At 56.8% G+C, this 15,184-nt stretch overlaps 1 protein-coding gene across 9 annotated transcripts in view; it reads right to left on the bottom strand.

Annotated features, from left to right (window-relative positions):
- DBNL (drebrin like) overlaps window positions 1–11,641 on the bottom strand; it is a 50,172-nt gene extending 38,531 nt beyond the window's left edge. For 2 of the 9 annotated variants that reach the window (XM_067042977.1, XM_067042976.1), the window contains exons 1-11: window positions 10,780–10,962; window positions 7,045–7,100; window positions 4,957–5,069; window positions 4,279–4,353; window positions 3,127–3,273; window positions 2,256–2,333; window positions 1,796–1,947; window positions 1,625–1,670; window positions 1,107–1,200; window positions 417–512; window positions 202–314 (exon numbers count right to left, since the gene is read on the bottom strand). In XM_067042977.1, coding sequence (XP_066899078.1) covers window positions 202–314; window positions 417–512; window positions 1,107–1,200; window positions 1,625–1,670; window positions 1,796–1,947; window positions 2,256–2,333; window positions 3,127–3,273; window positions 4,279–4,353; window positions 4,957–5,069; window positions 7,045–7,100; window positions 10,780–10,862 — 1,053 coding nt within the window. In that variant the 5' untranslated portion in view covers window positions 10,863–10,962. Of the gene's footprint in view, window positions 1–201; window positions 315–416; window positions 513–1,106; window positions 1,201–1,624; window positions 1,671–1,795; window positions 1,948–2,255; window positions 2,334–3,126; window positions 3,274–4,278; window positions 4,354–4,956; window positions 5,070–7,044; window positions 7,101–10,779; window positions 11,330–11,436 lie in introns of those variants that run through there. The other 7 variants (XM_067042982.1, XM_067042981.1, XM_067042975.1 and 4 more) reach the window with 5 other exon arrangements.
- Window positions 11,642–15,184: the final 3,543 nt, after the last annotated feature.

Here is a 15,184-nt window from a genome sequence, read left to right on the forward strand (position 1 = left end):
GATTCAACCCTGCCTGTGACCAGGGCTCACGGCAGACTTGGGGGGAGGGCACACGGGGCACGGGATGCTCCAGAATTAAACAAGGTAATTCACAGCTAGTGAGCCACGGAAAAGTCAGGCATCCCGAGATGGGTACGGCCAAGGAGCCCGTTCCTGGGCACGTGGGCCCCTCACACATCTGCCCTGCTGCAGAGCACTCACCATTGGAGGCTCCTCGTAGAGGGTCTCCTGCTCTGGGGGCTCCTCGTACACGGCCTCCTCTTCCACCGGCACCGAGCACGGAGGGGCGCTGGGCACCGGCTCCTCGCGGAGATCTGCACGGGAGGACACGGCCCACTCTGACCCAGGGGAGGGGAGAGGACAGGCCACGTCTCCCTCCCACCCCCAAACCCCCACAGGGCAGCCCAGAGTCTTGCCTGCCCTGGGCCTTGAGGTGGCGTGAGCTGACTCTCTGCTGAGGGGGGTCTCCGGCTGGGTGAGCTGCTTCTGCAGGAAGGGGCTCCTCAGCTTGCCTGCAAACCAAAGGTAAACATCGAAGACATCACACTGCTGGAAAGGGGGAAGAACCGAGCCCTCTCTGCCCTTTTGTGTCCCGTACTGCCCGGAGGGTGGACCTGCTCTGGGACAGTGGCTGTCACGCAGGGAGCAAACAGGGACATGCCGCAGCTGCAGGAACACCACCTGCCGTGCACACATCACACCCACACGTCGTACACTCCAAGCAGCCCTTTGGGGGCCACGTGCAGTGCTGGAGAACTGACCAGCACTGCAGTCCGATATAGCCTTTGGGGGCCAGAGCGGTGACTGATGCAGGCCCCTGAGACCCAGCTAACAGCCCCGCGTTGGGGGGTTTACAGGGCCGGCGCTGGAGGGTGTCCACTCTAGAGCCACACATGGCCCCTCCTGTCCCACCAGGTCAAGAGCAGGAAGGGGACACCCAGGTCCCCGGCTCCCGTGCCAGAAGCGACCCTCACGAGCACGGGCTCCTTACTCATCCCTTTCGCCTTCTGATACATCTGTCACTAAGTCAGGGGGCCCTGCCCTGGGACCCCAGGCTCCCCTTCGCCTTCCCCTGCCTCACAGCTGGGCGCAGAGGGAAGTCTCACCTGGCTGGGGGCTGGAGATGGACGTGGTGGACACGGCCCTCTCCTTCTGCTTGAAAATCTCCCGTGGGTGTGCTGGCTGTGGACAGACAGGCTCCTGAAGGAGCGCGCACGGAGCCGGCAGTGAATGAGGATCCGGGAGCCATCGGCCTGCCTGGCTCCCTGCAGCTGTGCAGGGGGTCAGGAAGCAAAACACCAAAGCTGAGGGGCTAACAGGCCTCTTCCAGGACCAGGCGGAGGTCCATGCCGGGCTGAGCTTCTGCCCTTGGCTCTCCTCTCCACTGCCGGCCCTGACACACCCTGTGATCCAGGTTCCAATCTGCCCCAGCAGGCTGTAGGCCCCTCCCAGTAAGCCCCTCCCTCAGGCCTGCTGGGCGGGAGGTGTGCATGTGGAGGGACCCACACGGCCACCCTGGCTCACAGCAGGCAGCCTGCGCACCTGTCCCGGACGGACGAGCCTCAGCAGATCGGGACCGTGCGCGTCACCTCGGCCCCTCAAGGTGGGGGCGTCCAAGACTCACCGGCTCCGCTCGGCTCCTGGAAAGCGCTTCGTGCGGCTCACCCTTCCTGTTGGCAAGGGCAGAGGGAGGAGCTACAGCCCAGCGGGCCCTCAGCTGCCCCGGGGGCCACTCCTAGGGAGGGGGGAAGGCCCGGGGCGGGGGGCCGGGGGGCGGGGGGCAGCCCCGCCTCACCTCTGGGGTCCGGCCTCGGCGCCCTGCTCCCCACAGCGCTGCTCCCTGAGTGCGGCCTCGCGCAGCTCCCGCTCTCGGCGCTCCTGCTCCAGCCGCCGCCGCTCCTCCTCGGCCCGCCGCTTCTCCTCCAGCTTGCGGGTCTCCTCCTCCTTCTGCAGGGAGAGCCGCAGGCGGTGGCCCCACTCGGCCTCTGCGCACCGCACCGCACCGCACCGCACCGCGCACCCGGCCGGCGGCAGCCTGGCCCGCCCAGGCAGTGCGCTCTACAGCGACACCCACTGGCCTTGTTCCCTATAACACCTCTAACCTCTAACCCTGAGCTCAACCATCTGCAACGGGGCGCCACCGGGGACATCTGTGCTACGAGCTTGTTGTAAGAAAAACCGCGACACAGCAAGTAAACCGTTTCCTATCTGGTGCACACGCCAGCTCTCCTCCTCATGCCCTGGGCGGCACTTACCTCTGCTTTGGCCCAGAAGCTGTCTTTGCCAACCCTTTTGATCTCAGACACAGCGTTGGTCTTCTGGTACACAGAGCCCTGAGGGGGACAGAGAATTCACTACGGGGTCATTGACAGGCGCACAGAACGCAGGTAAGAACTGTTAGGATGGCTCCTGACAGAGGGAGTGGCGCCTGGCCCAGTGACCCGTAAGGAGACTGCTACCAAGAGGGCCTGAAAGGCCCTGGAAACCACAAGGGGGAAGACTCAACCCCAGACAACACTGGAGGAGTCTCTGGCTGCACCAGGCCCCTGTGGAGGGAAGCCAAGGCACGAAAGGCCCCTCGGCCTGCCTGAGATTCCTGGAGGCGGGGCAGTTCTGAGGCAGGCCTCTGCACAGGGGCCTCTCAGACAGCTGACTGCCATGGCAGCACCCACAGGGTCTCCAAGAACCCCAGCTCCCATCCCGCACCAGACCACAGGCCCACAGGCGTCCGTCTGCCACAACTCAGAGGGGCCTGCCCTGTCCACCACCAGAGGTTTCTCCAAAGCAACCACCGTCCAGGGCGGCACAGGACACTCTGGTGCCACGGCCTGGAGGGTGGATGGAACTTCCCTGCAGAGAACCTCCGACCGCACATAAGGGGCTCTGCACCTACCAGGCAGGGTCAAAGGCCATGCCTCACGCCCACTAGCACCCGCCTCACCGGGAGGCAGCTCTTGCCCCTGTCAGGCTCGGGGTCACCACCCGCACCTCAGTCCGGCTCCAGGACTGCAAGCCAGGCAGGGGGAGCCCAGCCAGAGGGAGAAAGCGCTGAGGGCGGGTCTAATCGGTCCGGCAGCGAGACCTGCACGCTCCTGCCCGGCCACCTCAGGCCCACAGAGCACTCACCACTGGGGCCTGGGGGCCCATGTCCTGGAAGCGGCTGCTCTCTCTGTGGAAGGTGTAGTTGGCCCCCGAGGCCCTGGCCACCTTCTGCATGATACACTCGGGCTCCACGTCCTCCTCAGCCCTGGCGTTGACAGTCACGTGGGCCCCCTGCAGCAGGAGCAGCACTTAATGAAGAAGCAGCACTGCAACCCCAGGAGAGGACAGGCCGCACACCTCGGTCTGCACAGCACAACGGCTGCACCACGCTCAGGGTCAGGAGAGCCTGCCGGGAAGCAAGGCACGCTCTCCCCAAGGCCTCAGAAAAACCAGCTGAGGGAAACCCATCGTTCCTGTCCCAGCCTGCGTGCGAGGCCCTTGCCCTCCACGGTGTGGCCTGTTCTGTGGTGCTACAAGACAGCCCCGGCATTAACGGGCTTCTTTCTAGTGAATGAAAGCCAACCTTTAAAGTCACCTGGAAACAAGCACATTTTCTACAAAAAGCAAGTTACTGATTTCTTCTTGAGAAGTCAGAACTATGACCTTGTTGTTACTAAATACCAATAAGCTTGGGACCTTCTCTTTCAGCTCCTAGATGGAGAAACTGAGGTGCATCTGAAGAGGTGTTGGCAGAACCAGAAAACAAAGTCCTGAGCCTCCTTGCCAGTGACCAAAGAAATGCAAAGAGTAAGCTGACAAGTGAACAACAAATGCTCTTTGATGCAAAATGCTTTTGAAATTAAGCAAGGTTCCATTATATGATGACTGAAATCAATACGTGCAGAAATGGACTAGAAAAGAATGCATTAAAGGGAACACGCACGCTGAGGTTGTGAGCTTAAGCAACTTCCCTTCTCCTCCAAACCCTGCTAGTACTGCTAAGTTTGTACTCATAAAGCAAATGCAACCCAAGGCCTAGCCCCGCCCCAAGACCAGCTCCAGCAGGGCCTCCTCAAGGTCCTTCGTCCTTCCTTTCTGCTGAAGCCAGCTTGCAGGTGCCTCTGGCTACCTCCTGGGCAAGAGGAGAGCAGCCTCTGGCTACGCCCCGAAGTCCAGACAGAGCATCGGGACGTGAGGCACCCTTCCAACTCTGGCTGTGATTCCCGCTCACTCACACCCTCCTGGAACCTAGGGACCTGGTGGACTCTGTGAGGCCCTGTACGGAGCAGCCCTCACCTTCAGGAAGCTGGCCATGGTGCTGACGTGGTTGGCGCACGCTCCCTTCCGCACGTCATTCACACCCTCGCCGGTCTGCAACAGAGCACACCCAGCATGAGCCGCCGATCCCTCGGCGTGAGCCAGGTCTCCCCGCAAAGCCACTGCCCACGCCAGGGACTCGGCAGTTTCCCTGTGTCCCGGGAAAGAGCAAACCACAACCCCAAAGCAGAGGACACGGTGAGCCCCCATACCTATACCTCCGCGTCAGGGAGGCTCCTGGAGCAGGACGGTGGCCAGCGCCCGCTGTGGGGCGTTGCCTTAGAATCCCCGAGTCCCCACCAGGGGGCTCCACTTCATTAGAGCCCCTGTCCTGTACTCCCCATGCTCTCCCAGCCCTGATCCAGGCCCTCTGCTCCCTCAGGATGACCGCCCCGAAGGGGACAAGAACATGAGTGACCTGTGACTGTGTGCAGTCCATTTCCCAGGGGTCGTTCCAGGCTGGACAGTGGGTTCTGCACTAGCAAGGCCCTAGGCATGCTCTGGGCCAGACTGAATTAATCCACTATTCTGTTCATTCACCAGATTCAAGCTGTTCTAAAGTCAAGTCCTCTTCTGCTCCAGTCACAAAAGGCAAAGCGCGAAGGAGGAAAAGGCCACACCTGGATGAGAACTCAGAAGCCCTCGGGTTCCACATACCCAGTTGATGAGGACAAACTTGGGCAGGCCGGAGTTGGGGTCCTTCACTCGGCAGAAGGCGTACATCACCTTTCCACTGCTGAGCTCCTCCACCATCTCCTCCAGGCCCCCCTCTGCAGCAGTCACAAGGAGAGTCAGGGGCAGCCCAGGCAGCCCACGCCCACCCTGGCACCTAGTCCACCAGGAAAGGAAACCCCAGCTGCCTCTAAACCAGGGTTCTCAGCCCCATCTGCACAGATTCCTAGACCTACCCGCACTAAGCTGACTGATGAGAACTGGATGGGACCCAGGATCTGCATTTGTGAAAAGCACCTCAGCCCCGCTCACCACAACGAGAGAAAGCCCCTAAGAAACAATGGAGACGAAGGAAGGGAGGGAGAAGGGAGGGAGGGAGGGAGGGAGGGAGGAAAGGCACCTCAGGTGATTTTTTAAGCCACACTAGTCTAAAAACCACTCCTGTAAACCCACAGGTAACTCTGGAAGTAAAAATGTCATTTGTGCTACAAACCAGGCAGGCACCAGACCTCCAAATGGAGAGGCTCTGCAACAATCTTACCATTGCCTGGACTCCACACACCGCCCTGGGATAACAGGGCCTGATGTGAGTCACCCTGCCCTTGCCCGCGTCTGCTCAGACTCCAGGGCCACCCAGAGGGTCCCAAGCAGATGTTAACCTTCCGCCATATAGGGCCTCAGCTCTTAGACTCTCTGAGTAGGGATAAGGGAGTGATGGGGCATAGGAATGAACCACCCTATGCCGTTCTCCCCTGACACTCAGGCTGTGAGCCCCAGCATGTACTAGAGTTTGGGGTTCTCATCAGGTATCCCAAACCTCCTCAGATTGTGAGAAGGACCTGGATCAGGTATTTTAGCTACAGGGCTCCACAGAACCTGGGGAAGTCCTGAGGCCCTGCTCTGGGCTCTTACAGCAGAGCCTGCGAATACCACTGAGGATGGTGGTAGGAAATGAGGCTGAACTCTGCAACCCTCAGTCCCCTCTGGCATCACACTGCACCTGAGACCACCGTCAGTGGCAGTCCTTCTAGAAAGAGGACCACCAAGGAGAGGCACTCAAAAGAGGGAGACGTTTTCTACCAACAAGTCACCAGAACCATTCATGGGGCAAGCAGAGAACATGCTAGTGAACATGCACTGAACAGTGAAGCTGTGTCTCCCAGGTCAGGTGAGCTGGCCTTGAGAAGGAGGAGTCAGGGGTATCAGGTGGGGGGCCTGCAGTTTCTACCCCTCTACCTAGCGCTGGCCAAGAGCCTGTTCTTCCCGAGGCACTTCCTATCACTCCGTATTTGAGTAGCACTTTTCCAGGTCACCCTGTCCCAGTGGACCACGGGCACTGATGTGACCTCTTCTGGGTGAGGGTGTGCCCTGCAGATACTCAGCCCACCAGGAAGAGGACAGAGGGGAGGATGTGTCTGCACCTTCTCCTCCACCACCAGCACCCAGCTCTGTGGGACCGTTACCCTCCCAGCTGCAGCCCAGGGCTAAGGATGCAGTGCAGGCCAGGCCTTGGGCTGCCTGCAAGCTGGAGAGGGCTGGCCTATTTCCCATCTCAGCTCTTCCCAGGCCTTGGGCTGCCTGCAAGCTGGAGAGGGCTGGCCTACTTCCCATCTCAGCTCTTCCCAACGACAACACAGACAGAGAGCAGTGCTGCCTTGCACCACCAGGCAGGGAAAGCCAAGGAGAAGGTATTTTCACTCAGAAACATCTGAAACCCGAAGCTGGCCAGAAGGAGCTGTGAGTGCCGGGGGGGCCCGCACTGCTCAGCGGAAGCCTCTGTCCGGCCCGGCTGGCTGCAGTCAGCCCGATCAGGGGACCAGGGAATTCCTCAACATTGCATGAAACCGATGCGGGGTAGGCGCACCCTTAGTCAGGGGAGGTGTCACTGCAGTCACGCCACATGCAGGGGACACCTAGGCACCCTGAGTGCCCTTCCTCCTGCCGTGACGGCTGAAACGCCAGCAGAGATGGAGCACTGACGGCCCGACTCTCTCCCGTCCACGCACCTCACCCTCCCTCCCGGGCTCTGCCTCCTGATGGTCCCTAAGAGCCTCCTCGCTTGGTCATACTCACCCCCAGTGCCAGCCACACGGATGTCATTGCTGTTGCCTTCATAGGTAAAGAGGGCCCTGAAACGAAACACAGACAGGCTCTACAGCCAGGGCCCTGGCCACCATCTGCCCTCACCGTGCCCACCGAGGCTTCACGCTGCACCCCAAAGAGCGCAGCCTGACAGCAACCCGTAGGCTGCCACGGACCCCACTCTGAACTACAAGGCAGGATCCCAGTAGGCCACCGGGCCTCCCAGAGCTGAGCCTTCTCAGCTGCAGCCGGCCCGACTCACCAGAGCGGCCTGTCGTGAGGACAAGACCATGGAAACGGGGGGCAGACATCTGCTCAGAAGAGAACTAAGCTGTGAAGTTTTATGGCAACCTTCTACACATTTATGTGTGAAATACTCACCTAGCTACCATGTATGTGAATCTGAACAAACAAAAGATTCCTGCATATTCCTGAAACCCAAGCACCCCAAGGAGAAGCAGGAAGGAGAAATACGATCATTTTCAATGACCCTGTGTATATCTGTGGTCTTCCGGGAAGCCTGAAGGGTTGGTGGAGCAGGTCTGTCTGGCCTGAGGCTCTTCCAGCACACACAGGCTTTTATCGGTTGCATATGGCATTGGAAACCACGGGGGCCATGACTCAACATGAAGTCAGGCTCCTCACAAGACAGGCTCCCTGGCTGGGCACGTGCTATATCTAGCAGAGCCTTAGGTCTCCACAGGTGACCCTGGGTCACACCGCCCTTCTCCTATAAGCCTAATTATTCATAAGAACTCTGGTAAAGATTTGGGCTTATAAATTATGGTAAATTGTATTAAATCTGGGCCACGGAAGGTCCCTTAACCAGAACAAAGGTCACTCAAAGAGAACATTCTAGAATAGGTGGCTTCTGTACAGTCCACATGAAGCCCAGACATCTGCATGAACTCTGCAGCAGCTCAGCTCCAGGGAGTGCTGGCAGACCACAAGGTGAGGGTGCTAATCCATCGGACAGCAAGTCAAAGGCAAAACCCGGTCTGGGGTATCGTCACCCCACGCTCCACGGCACACGCCTGCTGAGGCGTGCCAGACAGAAGCTCCAGGGTCAACAGTCTGACAGGAACCATGTCAACTTCCACTCAGCTTCCCCAGGGCCTCGCTAATGCCACTGGGCAGAGCTGCCTAACTAAGTCTGAGAAAGTCAGAAGAAATTAGACCCAGGTCCAGAGATCTGGCTGGGAGGGAGGACAGACTGCCAGGAAAGAACCACTGCTTCCCAGCAGAGGAGAGAGAGTGCAGGAGAGAAACACTCAGAAAAACAGGGAAAAAGAAGACTTGGGTGGTGGCAGACATCCAGACTCTGGTGGCCAGCCTTCCTCCTGGAGGAGAGAAGCCCCTGGCTGAAGGAGACAGGAGCACCAGACAAGCAGCAAGAAACAGAGATGGCTGCTCAGCTTAGCTTTTCCAAGAAGGGATCCAGCAGGTGGCAAAGGCCACGCTGTGTGCCAGCCACCTACCCCTCTGACTTCATTCCCCTCCACCCTGTGCTCCAGCTTAAGCCACCTTCCTGAATGTTCCTGGTTCAGAGGTTCATCCCACATTCAATCGAACAACCCTTCTTTCAAACCGACATGAAAAAAAAACGGTGTGTTGGCTTGTGCAGGCATATAGCACAAGGAGCATGGGGCACTGAGCACCTTATAATTCAGTCACTTTCCAACAGCCTCATCTGAGAACCTGCTGCTTGCTAGCGATGGGAATGCAGCTACAAATAATCCCTAAGAGGCCCTGCCTGTGGAACTTACTTTCTAATGGGAGACAAACACACAACACACACACACACACACACACACACACACACACACACCCCAACACTAGCGTACTGTCAGACAGTGCAGTTGGTGCAGGAAGTGAGCAAACATGCCACAATCTAGGGGAAGAACCACCTGGGGGAACCAGAAGCTGGTATGGAGAGTTGATGCTGTGGCTGCTCTCCATCCCACCCAGCCCCAGGGCCTGGCCCAGGGCACCCACTCTGCATGAGAAACTTGTTATGACCCGCCACACCGGAGACCACCTGTTCTTGCTCTGATATCCTCTGCCACTTTTCCTGCACCGCTCTCAGTACCCCTACATCAGGGACAGAGATGGTGACTACCCCACCCTTTCTCTTTTTGTGAAGAGCAAAGGTGACAAGAAAATCAGTGAGGGGGTCTGGTGCATGCCTGAAGGCAGTCAACCAGGGAGACGGGAAAATGGGACTGCAGCCAGGGAGACAGGAATCCAGAAAGGCCTCTCCAAAAAGGCAACATTAGAGCTGAGAAATGAAGTTTGGGGGAGCCCCCTAGGATGATGTGGAAAGGCGCTCCAGGCAGAGGAAGCAGAAAGAACAAGGCCTGTGAGGAGAAAACACCTTTGCAAGTTTAAGGAAAAGAAAGAAAGAAAGTTAGAGTGGTGGTTAACAGGTGTGACCACAGCACGGTAAACAGGAGGGGCGGTCAGGAGCCTGTCAGCCATGGCAAAGAGTCCAGGCTGTGTTTATGATGCAACAGAAAGCCACTGCGGAGCTTAAGCAGGGAAGTGACGTGGGTCTAGATATTTTTTCAGCTAGTGAATGGGGACCTGCCCACATCGACGTGGCCCCAGAGATTCTGCAGACTCAGGCAGCTGGTGTCCCGAAGCTCTTCCCTAAAAGGCCTGGGGGTGAAAGAAAGGCAAGGCAACAATGTCCTCAGTGTCACAGCAGTACACTGTACAAAAGCCACTCTGTGCCGGGCACCAGGGAAAGTACACATGTGAAAGCAGTAGCACCTGACAAGTGGAGAGAGCCACAGCGGCTCAGCCACGCCCAGCGGGCCCCTCCCTAGGCAATGGCAAAAGGCTCCCACCCCAAAAGCTGGTCACCTCACTCGATCGTACTCACCAGATTTCTTGGAAGTACACGTTCTCAAAACGGGTCAGTGAACACAATTTAAGCAAAAAGGAAGGTAACAGAGAATTACCATGCAAAAAACAACCCCAGTTGCAAGACAGACAGCAGACCCTATGTGTGGACTGCCCAGGGCTCTCCCAGAGACTTCAGATCCAGGCTTCCAGTACTATAAAGCCCCTAACACCTACAGCCTAGGAAAGGATGTCACTGGGAGGTGGACGGAAGATGGGACCTTTTTCCAAACACATAACCAGCATCGTCCTTTCCTTCATCTCCCCATAGCTCAGGAATATGAAGTATATTCATCTTGGAGAAAGGGAGGTTCTGAAATACATATTCACAGGGAACCAGGGACTTAAACCCCTCCACCTTCCTGCCTGACATCTCCAAAGCAAGGCTGCCAGACCACCCTCAGAGTCCCACCCCTGAACACAGCGTTTGGAAGAAGCCGGGCGTTGCTTCCGTTTTCTCAAGGAGGGCTGTGGAGGTCCCCTTTGTCCACGGAAGTCCCCGGGCAAGAAAGGAGAACCTGGCGAATCGCTCAAGCACAGCCTGGCACAGGATGCATCAACGAGGCCCGTAGGGCCGAGACCGGTGGCCAGCGGAGGGGAAGGGCTGGGGACTCACCGGACCCCCACGCCGGGTGTAACCTGCCAACGCACGGTGGAGCAAGGGGTGACAGGGTGGGGACCGCCACCCCCCGGGGTGTGGCGCAGGTGCGGGGCAGACAGGGCTCCGCGCCCCCTGGCTCCCCGGCCCCAGCCCGCCCGCGGCCCGCCCGCGGCCCGCCCGCGGCCCGCCCCCGGCCCGTCCCTGGCCGCCTCAGCGCCTACCAGTCGGTCGGGGACTTCTCCTTGACCACTCGCTCGTAGGCCTCCTGCAGCGCCGGCCCGTTCCGGCTCAGGTTCACAGCCATGGCCGACTCTGCGGTGCCTGCGCCGCCGCCGCCGCCGCTTCCGGGCCCGGGCAGCCCAAGGCGGCTCAACGCCCCGCCCGTCGGCCGGAAGCCCCGCCCCGACGGCCGGAAGCGGAAGCGGTGCAGGCGGGGCCAGGGTGAGTGGGTGAGTGCTGGGTACGCGTGTAGAGGGCTGCCGGGGAGTTGGGGCCGGCGTGCGGGTCGCGGTCTGCAGACAGCTGGACGAGGGGGTGGAGGGAGGGCGCGACCTTCTGCGCGTCCCCGTGCTCTGTCCCGCCGAGCCCGGGCGCGCCTTGTGGGTCCGGCGGAGGGACCCCACCCAGCCCCCTGTTCGCTGCGCTCACGGAGAACCGTGCATTTTATTCTTCAACTCTTGTTGCAGTTAAAGCACTTGCTTGAGAAACCTGGATTCATGACAGGCACGGGATCCCCCTATCTTCTGTGTGGACCCTCAGAAGAAATTTTATCTATGAATGAAGCAGGCATGAATTAATGAGAATAAAAATGAACTCCAAGTGATAGTCACACTGCCACAAACCTAACTCAAAGTGCTGTCGTGTTTCTTTGACCTCACCTGCATTTTCTAGTGAGGTAGACGATGCGGTAGCGGAGGAGAGATGAGAACCTGCCCCGTGCTGGTCCTGTTACCCAACCAAATTTGGGTCCACTGGCCCCAGTGCAGTAAAGCCAATCTACTGACATGAAGTTGTGGTGAAGGAAAAGTGCAGCATTGATTGCAGGGCGCCAAAGCAAGGAGTCCAGGCAGCTATCGCTCAAAAGATCTGAGTTCCCCCGGCTGGCTTTCAGGTAAAGGTTTTTAAAGATAGGGTGAGGCCAGGAGGCTGAGGGGTGTGTGATCAGCTCGTGGACATTCTTCTGATTGGTTAGTGGTGAGGTAACCGGTAATCAACATCGTCAACCTCCTGGTTCCAACCAGTCTGGGTTGTGGGCGGCACGCGGTCAACTTCTTCCACCTAGTGGGGGCTTCAGTAACTGCAAAAAATAGCGCAAGGATATGGCTCCAAATAATATCTATAGCCTTTGAGGAGGCAGTAAAGAGCCTTGATTTTGTTTAATGGCTAAACTATTATTATTTTGTCTTGCTTGACTGTTTTCCTTTGTTTCTGCATTTTCTCACTTCTCTGATTAAATTTATTCGTTGGAATTTAGGGAAGACCTAGGAGGCTAAAGTTTTTCTAAAGACAAGAGGCAGGCAGAGGACACGATGGCAGGGGTGGGGTGTGTGCCCCGGGAAGGCCCCATAGGGTCCTGCTCCGTCATGGTCCTGGGTCTTTCCAGGCCCTGGCTGACTGATGAAAGGGGCCCACCATGCCTCAACCTGCACCTGACTATGACTGACCTACCTGAAGGGAAACAGAGACACATGCCCGGCCCACAGCAGCTCACAGCTTCCTTCTCTGCCCTAGAGAACTCGCCCACTTCCCTAAAATTCAGATCCACAGTCCCATAGCCCCTTAGAATTCCATGCTTTGGAATTCAGAGTCGTTCAGCTTTCAGAAAATATCGCATATACCCTTTATACTCTATAAACTCTACCACAGGATCCCGAGCAGAGTCTGGTAATCACACGTGTTCATTTTTCTGCAGTGACGTCTGAAGAATCAGTTAAGTGGGTTATAGAAAGACTCTAAATAGCCTCATGGCCGTTCAGGTCAGATTTTGCTGCCAATCAGTTACCAAAATCTTAAGGTGTTGGGGTCTGGACTGTGCATTTAAGGGCCTGTAAACCTTATTTGGGCACAGATAGTTTTCATTTGTTATGTCCATTTTCATTTCTGTTCACATCACTGTTGCTTGTCTTACAGGCAGAAACTCTGACATCTCTCTGATGGGCAGAGCAGTTACCTGGTCCCACCCTGGGGAAACCTTTGGTCCTGGCCAAATACTCCTTGCCTTCAGCAGCTCTGTCTGCGGCCCTCCTCACTCCCCAACCGCCCTGGATCTTATGCAGTGTACAGGTCTCCTCGTTTCTCCACTTTGACTTCGCTAATGTGTTTGCATCGGAAAAATGAACTCTAGTGAATGGAGGCCTCCCAGCTCTCCCGATTTCTAGTCTTTTTTTTTGTCTTCAGTAACATCTCTGCTGTCATTTTATCCCTCAGACTTGACCTTCAGGTGTCTTTTCTGATCCACCCCAGTCCCTTTAGCCTCCATATTCCAGGGGAGTTCAACCCACAGACAGTCGTATTGTTCTTGTTCCTTATTTTATTTGGCTCCACGTGTCTTTGTTTTCTCTTCTTTCTCTGGGAATGTTTCTATTTAAACACGTCCTAGTTACCAGCTTCCTTCATACACTTGGTTGCCAGTCCCCAGCCTGGGGGCCCTGGATCCCTAGGGAGCACTTTTCAACACTTTAGTCAACTGCGGGAGGCCCTACCTTGCCTGAAGCAGGCTGTGCAGACCAAAGAGGCAGGTCTCTGTTCTGGCACGAGATCAGCTCAGTGTGGTGACCAGGTCCATCCATACTGATAAGGGAAGAGCAGGGAGACCCAGGCTCCACTGAAAGAAGGCTGAGGGGTCCCTGGTGTGGGAAGGTGGGGACATTAGCATTCCACTTCCTGCTCTAGTGTGTGGTAGCCTATTTCAGCTTGACAGATCAGGGAAGGCCTTCCAGGGGTAACACAGGAGCAGAGACTGGATATGGGGGTGGGGGGTGGGGGACGCAGCTGTGGAAGATCTGGAGAGAAGTGTTCCAGGCAGAGGGAACAAGAGGTGCTGGAGCTCTGAGGTGGGAACCAGAGAAAAAGAGAGGGAGGGAGGCATGGGTGCGGGTTGGATCCTGTAGGATCCTGTGGGTCCGGGGGAGGACTTTATTCTTAGGTGTGATTGAATACCTGGATGGGCTTTAAACAGAGAGGATATAACCTAGGAATGTTTTTATGTGTATTTATTTATTTATTGGCTGCGCCGGGTCTTAGTTTTGGCACGTGGGATCTTCACTGCCACATGTGGGATCTTTGTTGCGGCACGTGGGATCTTTCTTAGTTGTGGCATGTGGGCTCTTAGTTGCGGCATGCAGGATCTAGTTCCCTGACGAGAGATCGAACCCGCCCCCCCCCCCCTGCATTGGGAGCATGGAATCTTCACCACTGGACCACTAGGGAAGTCCCTGATCTAGGGATGTTTTAAAAATGTCCCTCTGGCGACTTCCCTGGTGGTGCAGTGGTTAAGAATCCGCCAGCCAATGCAGGGGACGCGGGTTTGAGCCCTGGTCCGGGAAGATCCCACACGCAACTAAGCCTGTGCACCACAACTACTGAGCCTGCGTTCTAGAGCCCGTGCGCCACAACTACTGAGCCCACTAGCCACAACTACTGAAGCCTGCGTGCCTAGAGCCTGTGCTCCGCAGCAAGAGAAGCCACCGCAATGAGAAGCCCGCACACCACAACGAAGAGCAGCCCCCGCTCACTGCAGCTAGAGAAAGCCCGTGCACAGCAACTGAGACCCAACACAGCCAGAAATAAATAAGTAAATAAATAAATAAATTTATTACCAAAAAAATGTCCCTCTGGCTTCTGTGTGTAGATCCTGTCCACGCCCCTCTCCCTCCCACTCCTGCTTTTCCTGAGTTCCTATTTCCTTTTGGCCATCTCCCTCTTGTTGGTTTTTCCTTGGTTTGAGAATGTGAGATGTCTCCACAGATCATTCCTAGGACTCTTCTCTCTCCTCCTTAGCAAATTGCTCTGTCATTCACACAAGCCCGTATACTCTTCTTGCACGTGGATAGACTCAGATCTTCTTTACTTCTCGATGCCCTCCTGGTGCATTTGGATAACAGATCCAGGGCATGAAAGCAGGGCTCCGAATGGTCAGTGTCCTTCACACTCTGAGGGCAGCTGTGTCCTGAAGGCATCTGGGCCCAAGTGTGGAGGGACCGTGCTGGTAAATGCCTTCTGGAGCCCACTGCCTAGAAGGAGTCAACAACGTTAAGAGAAAGAATTGCCACAGCAGCGTTCCCCAGGGTTTCCACCCATTCAAGCTGCTGTAACAAAACACCACAGACTGGGCAGCTTACAATCAACTGAAATTCATTTCTCACAGTTCTAGAGGCTGGAAGTCCAAGATCAGGGCACTGGTAGATCTGGTATCTGGTGAGAGCCCCCTTCCTGGTTCATAGATGGCCGCCACGTGTCCTCACATGGTGGAAGGGGCAAAGGAGCTCTCTGGGGGCCTCCTGTATAAGCACACTAATGCCATTCACGAGGGCTCCACCGTTACGACCTAATCACCTCCCAAAGGCCCCACCTCCTAAGGTCATTACCTTGCGGGTTAAGATTTCAACATAGGAGTTTTGAGGGGTC

The sequence above is a fragment of the Kogia breviceps genome, chromosome 9, assembly GCF_026419965.1.
Source record: "Kogia breviceps isolate mKogBre1 chromosome 9, mKogBre1 haplotype 1, whole genome shotgun sequence".
NCBI classification, from domain to species: domain Eukaryota; kingdom Metazoa; phylum Chordata; class Mammalia; order Artiodactyla; family Physeteridae; genus Kogia; species Kogia breviceps.